This window comes from Sardina pilchardus, chromosome 1 (assembly GCF_963854185.1).
Source record: "Sardina pilchardus chromosome 1, fSarPil1.1, whole genome shotgun sequence".
Classification (NCBI taxonomy): domain Eukaryota; kingdom Metazoa; phylum Chordata; class Actinopteri; order Clupeiformes; family Clupeidae; genus Sardina; species Sardina pilchardus.
This window is the reverse complement of record NC_084994.1, coordinates 34062938-34070261: the sequence shown is the minus strand read 5'-3', so window position 1 is coordinate 34070261 and position 7324 is coordinate 34062938. Positions and strand designations below refer to the sequence as shown.

At 44.7% G+C, this 7324-nt stretch overlaps 1 protein-coding gene across 1 annotated transcript in view; it reads right to left on the bottom strand.

Moving 5' to 3' along the window:
* The window catches only part of LOC134078287 (VPS10 domain-containing receptor SorCS1-like), a 147118-nt gene that overhangs the window by 18511 nt on the left and 121283 nt on the right, over positions 1 to 7324 (bottom strand). Inside the window, exons 11-13 of the mRNA XM_062534103.1 lie at positions 4040 to 4116; positions 1671 to 1762; positions 194 to 342 (exon numbers count right to left, since the gene is read on the bottom strand). Of these exons, the coding sequence (XP_062390087.1) occupies positions 194 to 342; positions 1671 to 1762; positions 4040 to 4116 (318 nt within the window). The remainder of the gene's footprint in view (positions 1 to 193; positions 343 to 1670; positions 1763 to 4039; positions 4117 to 7324) is intronic.

Below are 7324 nucleotides of genomic sequence, written 5' to 3'. Positions count from 1 at the left end.
ATACACACACACACACACACACACACATATATATATATACATATGCACACATGCACACACACAAACACACACACACACACACACAAACTCACTCTAACTTTTTTTGGGGGGAGGAAAAGTTTTTCATGCATTTTTTTTTGTTTTTTGTTTTTTTGTTTTGTTTCTCATTCTCTTCCTCAGTGTCAGTGTCGACCTTTTCCTTTTTTCTGGAACCTTCCACAGTAGAGTACGTACGTCATGATCAAGGTCTCCTCCCCCGGCTCCCCCAGGACCCCGTCCACAAACAACGGCGACGACGTGAAGCTGTACTTGTTCCACAGCCTGCCCTCGTCAAAGCTCAGCCTGCAGAGGAGTAGAGAGAGAGAGAGAGAGAGAGAGAGAGAGAGAGAGAGAGAGAGAGAGAGAGAGAGAGAGAGAGAGAGAGAGAGAGAGAGAGAGAGAGAGAGAGAGAGAGAGAGAGAGACAGAGAGGAGAGACGCCGCCGCCGCCACACCCATAGACAATGTAAACAGCTCACACAAATATATGAGACGGGAATGGAAATCTTGTGTGTGTGTGTGTGTGTGTGTGTGTGTGTCTGTGTGTGTTGTATATAATGGAAATCGCCAAATTATTATGACAAATCACTCGCCAACACGCTGACAAAATACTTATGCAGATTTCTAATGCCTATCGCAGAATATCAGATGCTAATCTTCAACAAAATGTATCAGTGAGAAACACACAGTAAAGAAGTGCGGAAGTAACAATTTGTGCAGTCTATAATATTCAGTGTGGTCAACGTTGTTAGAAAATATAAATTAAACAGATGTTTGTTTTGCATCACTGGAACCCGTAAACTCATCTGTCCGTGTGTGTGTGTGTGGGGGAGGGGGGGGATCTCTGCATAAATCTGTATAAATAAACTGGCACTTTCCTGGACTTTTTTTTCTTTCTGATTTCTGATTTATTCAGAAGCGTTAGATGCGGGACTTCTTTTTTCTTTCTATCTTTCTATCTTTTTTTTTTTTTTCTAGCGTAAACACACTGACAGGGTACACATTACTAAGTGATGTCTAAGTGGCGGCTGGAACTCATGTCCCGCGTGGGGAGGAGTTGTAGCAGGGGTGATCCGTCTTCCTCAAAAGTGGAGGATGACTGGACCCGTTAGGATAAGTGGGCAGCACAAGAGGCTAAAGGGAGAGCTGACATGGAGGTGTCAAGGGCTGTTTGTACTGATGGCCATCTTCCAGGGACACACAGTAGGGAGGAGGAGGAGGAGGAGGAGGAGAGAGGGGGAGAGGAGGAGGAGGAGGATGAGGAGGAGGAGGAGAGAGGGGGAGAGGGGGAGAGGAGGAGGAGGAGGAGGAGAAGGAGCAAGCAAACAGCACACTGTCCATTCAAATCAAGCAAACTTAACTGACCCCTGTGTCGGATGTGAAAACTGCTGTTTGGAAACTCCGCATTGGAAACAAAGTCCATGTGAGGTAACATCTTCTTTCTTTATTTCTTTTTTTTTAAATGACTAAATATGTCATTGAATGATCATTATTTATATTCTAATGTAGTTAACTGTGTTTGCCAGAGCTTGTAACCTCGGTGTGTGCAAGTTGTTTTTTTTTATTTGTACATTTGCTCCAAACATTAAGGCACTTTTTTGGCCAGCTGTCCGTCATGTAAAGGGGCCTCACCAGAGGTGCCTGATGGGAAGTGGAGTGTGCCGGATGGCCACCAGAGCTCCCCCTTGGTCCAGGTAGAGCACGCTGTACTCCTCGTCAAAGATCTGCACACAGACACACACACAACACACAGAGCAATATCTTATGAACAGCTATCGCAGTCATAGACACACAGCACAGCAAATTGTTGTATAGCATGTAAAGGAGATGCATGAATATTGCTAGTGCACATAGGTTGCGATTTCATATTATTTTCTGTTTTTAAAAACACCATTTTTTACGCATTTAGGCTGCATTGGGTTAAATGCACAGCGCATCCTTTGAACAGATGCTGCAGCAATACACACGGGTCTGTTTAGTATTTTATTGGTATACATTCTGAGATTTATTGCATGTGTACACCTGCATTTTACCTCACAAATATGCACTTTATCTCAGCTTAGATTATGGACCATTGTCATTGCCATTTTTCTGTGTCGGCGTTGAGGCTTATTGCACAAAGGGGTCTTTACGCCGCGTCAAACTGTTGTCATTTTGAATGCTGATAGATGTTGAAATGGCCACAACACAGCACACAAAACAACCTTTCATAATAACATGGTGTAACACACGCTTAAGTTGTTTACTCTCACCGATTCCTTCTGCCACCCTCCCTTCTCTTCCACCTTGTGTTGTGGTCTTAATAGCACGTCTCAGATGATGCGGAAAAATGACTAAGGGGGGGGATTCATTTGGAAACATATGTCAGCCACTAACCCCAGGTATGTCTTCTAATCCATCTGGCTGTTATGCGATGCCAAACGGCGCCATCCAAAAAAAAAAAAAAAACCCTGCAAGCTTTTAATGCCAGCCGAGCTATGCCCGGAAAGGCTTTAATTTCCTCGTCATTTGCTAAATCGTATCTCGCCGATTCTTCTGACGAGCAGATTGATGGGGCTGCGGTAGGTGCCACAGGGAGGCAAAGGAAATGAATCATTTAGGCTGTTTTAGGCCGCGGAAAACGAGCTTTAGCATGCACATACCGAGCGCGCTCATTTGTGCAGGAAATATAAGTCTAATTCTCTCTTTCATCACCTCACTTTAGCTCTTCGTTTTGATGGATCCAGAGGCCAAGTACTGTATGTGCAATTTAAGTCCAAGCACAGCTTGTGCTTTCGAGTTGACTGGTTAGACTGCTTCGTTGCCCACCCCCCCACCCCCCTCCCCCCTTCCTCGTTTCCTCAAAGCCTCCTCTCGTTTTGATTAGAGCTCAAACACATCATCCTAATCCTGACCTGAGTCGAATATGAGTTACGCCTCGAGACGGAGATCTCGTAATTCTTTGCGACAATGCATCAAAATGGAGAGCGCACACACACACACATACACATACACACACTCACACACACACAACATAACACCCCCCCCCCCCCCCCCCCCCCCCCCCCACACACACACACACCTCCGCCCCCGAAAAGAGCCGCGCACTTGTGCACATCAATTTTGGTCTTAATTATTTTCTCTCTCCGTGTGTTTTATTTTAATTAGATACCGGGGCCCCAATAAATTTAAATCACGCCATCAAAATGTTTGAAGAGCCCACCCACGGGCACGGCGAGAGGCGACGAATCCAATTACTTTCAAGGGACTGTGTCGCTTGATGATCTCCCTCTGAAACGGGAGGAGAGAGGGGGGATTTATCCGCCGGGAGATGGATATCATCCGTATTGAAATGACCCTTCTGACTCCTCGGGAATCGTCATCTTTGCTTTCTTCCCTCCCCGCCGCATCCATCTGTCCATCTCTCCTGCTTATCCACCTGTCCATCCATCCATCCATCCATCTGTTCATCTATCCATCTCTCCTAATCCACCTGTTCATTCGTTCATCCAATCATCTGTCCACCTATCCACCTCCTCCTTCTATCCACCCGTCCATCCATCTGTCTATCTATCCCTCCATCCATCCATCTGTTCATCTATCCAGCTCTCCTAATCCACCTGTTCATTCGTTCATCCATTCATCTGTCCACCTATCCACCTCCTCCTTCTATCCACCTGTCCATCCACCCGTCCATCCATCTGTCTATCTATCCATCTGTTCATCTATCCAGCTCTCCTAATCCACCTGTTCATTCGTTCATCCAATCATCTGTCCACCTATCCACCTCCTCCTTCTATCAACCCGTCCATCCATCTGTCTATCCGTCCATCCATCCATTCATCTGTCCACCTATCCACCTCCTCCTTCTATCAACCCGTCCATCCATCTGTCTATCCGTCCATCCATCCAATCATCTGTCCACCTCTCCACCTCCTCCTTCTATCAACCCCTCCATCTATCCGTCCATCCATCCATCCATCCATCCATCTGTCCGTCTCGTCTTGGTGTCTTTGTCTCACCTGTCTCCAGGTGTTGCCCGCGTCAGAGGTGATGAACATGCTCACGTTACTGCTGCTCAGCTCAGCACCGATAGAGCCTGGGAGAGAGAGAGAGAGAGAGAGAGAGAGAGAGAGAGAGAGAGAGAGAGAGAGAGAGAGAGAGAGAGAAAATTAGAATTTTCTAAATACTTTTATTACAAAAAAATCAACATAAAATCGTTCATGAGCGTGAACAATTCACACTGGATTAAAAAACACACTGTACGTGTGAAAATGCTAGTTCATCATTTACAACTGAACATAAAACTCCATTTACACACCAAATACTTTCAAACATTGGTACATTTTCAGAGAGAGAGAGAGAGAGAGAGAGATCAAAAGAGAGAACGAGACAGATTTATTTCAATGAATGTAGCGAGAAATATTTTAAATACTTCAATGTTATCTCACAAATTAATGTCATGTTTTTTTTTGTCCTTAATGTCATGCTTGGCAACACTGTATCTCAACCGTCATGCCAATGAAGCAACAATGAATTTAATTGAATTTAAAGAGAGAGAGCGAGAGAGAGAGAGTGAGAGAGAGAGAGAGAGAAAAGAGAGAAAGAGAAGGAGATTATGCAGATCCAGCGAAGCAAAGTCAAACAACATCCTAGCGTGTGCGAAAGGGACACCTTCCGTGATGAATTAAACACACACATGGGCTCTTCCGCCAGACATGATTACAGACGAGCCTATAGGAGCCTATAGGAGTTGTTTTGGTATGCGTGTGGGCAACACCTAATCTCCGCACACTATAGGCCTCACACTGCTGCCCATTCACACGGCAAGTGGAGAAATGTAATGAGTGCGCTTTGGTTGCTAAGATAAGGAGAAATGGGTCTCCCTTGAGAACGTACAGCAGCGCTATTCAATATGTAGAACACGACATCAAAAAACATTACCTGATCATGTACTGCCACTGATAATGAGGTGTATTATGGACTGTGGAGTAACGATATTCACGACACGGCAGCACATCCGGCACTAAAGCTCTCTGTCACGCTGGCTTTGGCATCGAGTGGTCGGTCGTTCACATTTCCCTGTCGCAAGAGTTTAGTGGGGTGGGATTAAGTGGTCAGAGGAAGTCAATTATTTAACCTACCCAAGGTAGAGCATGTTGCATGATTTTATGAACGTGTGTGATGTATTGCGACATTGAAGCAAGTCAAACTTGTAGTTTTTTAGGTCTCATTTCACCGGACTACAGGTACGCTACCCGATCTGGTAAAGTTACATGGTGGTGCGGTTATAGCCGATAGAGGGCCGCAAAGTGAAAGCAGAAGTGTCGTTCACCCTGTTACAAGTTGATGAACCGCTGATCACATTTTGGAAACATTATGCAACGGTACAAAAAACTCTTTAGTGTTCCTTTAGTTATGTTTCATACCATGTTAAAGGGCTATTTCTCCTGAATACAATGGTGGGTACCTCTGTTATGTAGCATAACCACACAATGCCTTTCTGTGCCACAAGGGAATCAAGTATAGACAAATTGACTATTCTGTCAGGGCATTATATGACCACACCTTTTTAGGAGACAGGAACTAGATTGATTTATTGATTTACTCAATAGTTCACAATGATGACATATATTTTGTTAGATTTCTTTTTTTCTGCAGTGAATATGTAGGCTGTATTGTGCTTCTCAGATGTAGTGGGATAATCTCATGAGATTTCAATCCAGAGCATTCTGTATGTCTCTCTTCCTCCATCACTCCCTCCTCCCTCCCTCCTTCCTCCCTCCCTCCTCACTCCTGCGGACTCTTTGAAATTCCTCTGTCTTTACACACCAGCACCGCTTTTGTATCGAGAGTGTATTCTAACGTGGGTGTGACTTTATGGATTACAAAACTACCCAGGGCCACTTCTCTGTGGGCGTGTTTCGGTTGTCGGAGAACACACTCTTCAACTGGCTCCGTTCAGAATGAGTGAACCAGCCTACGTTTCCACCATTTTTGAACAGAAACCAACGGTGTTTCATCAATGATTGGTGTCGTATACAAAACCACAGTTAATAAGATGCATAAACTGGAGAACATATGAAGAGTTCAGATGCAAAAGCCTCTAAATCCACTTTTGTCAAAAATTAGATAATGATGGTGAGTGAATGCTCTTCACATATAGTGTAAGTTACTTCAATAATTTAGCTTCAAAACTCACTAAATACCATTTTCTTCCTGGTCTGAAATATTGAATTGTAGGCGAAACCCTATAGGAGCCTGATACAAAATGCTCATTTAAAAGAAAAGTGGTCAGACGGATTTAGAGGCTTTTGCAAAAAAAAGCAGAATGTACTGTAGCTGTATATACGTAAATGCTAGTTAACATCTGCAGTGTAGTGCTAGTTGACTAGTGGGGCTCACTCATGGCAGTAATATGGACGGAAAACTCATGCTTCTAACTTTCTCCCCTCTCTGAACGGTATGGCCACTCCGGTTCACAGGAAAAACGAACAACTCTCTGGTTCAAGCTCCGAGCCAACATGTTGTGTTCCGGACCGTTTTCTATTTGTTTGTTTGTTTGTTTGTTTGCTTCGTCAAAATGCTCCGAATGGTTAGCCTGACCAGCCAGACCCACATCAAGATGTAGAGGCATTCAGATACCTAGGCTACCGAATGGTTCCTTTTTTCCGCAAACGGTAACAGAACCGGTTCTCTGTTGGGGTAAAAAGGCTGTGTGTGACGGCACTGGTTGCAGAGAGTGCCATCTCCAGCGTACACCTCCTGATTACATTATGCATTAGAGCCGGGTCTGCTGAACTCTCTCTTTCACTACAACCACGTCAGGGGTTGGGGAGGGTTTTTTTTGCCGCAAAGAAAAGCAGAGAACTTTTTGGTGAGGTTTCCGTCTCCCCGTGGAAATCATCCTCCGAATGATCAAATCAAGTGGGAGGCCCCCCAGGAATTTGGTGGCAAAAGAATCTAAGGGGATAAACCGTTAAAGCGTCTACATTTCATCTGTGTTCATTTGGAAGCAATCTGGAATTTAAATGTCCTCTAGACACACACAAATGCACAGACACACGCGCACACATATGCACACACACAAGCACACAAGCACACACACACACACACACACACACACACACACACACACACACACACACACACACACACACACACACACACACACACACACACACACACACACACACACACACACACACACACACACACACACACACACACACACACACACACACACACACACACTCACACACACTCACACACACACACACACACACACACCTATGCATTTTTCTTCT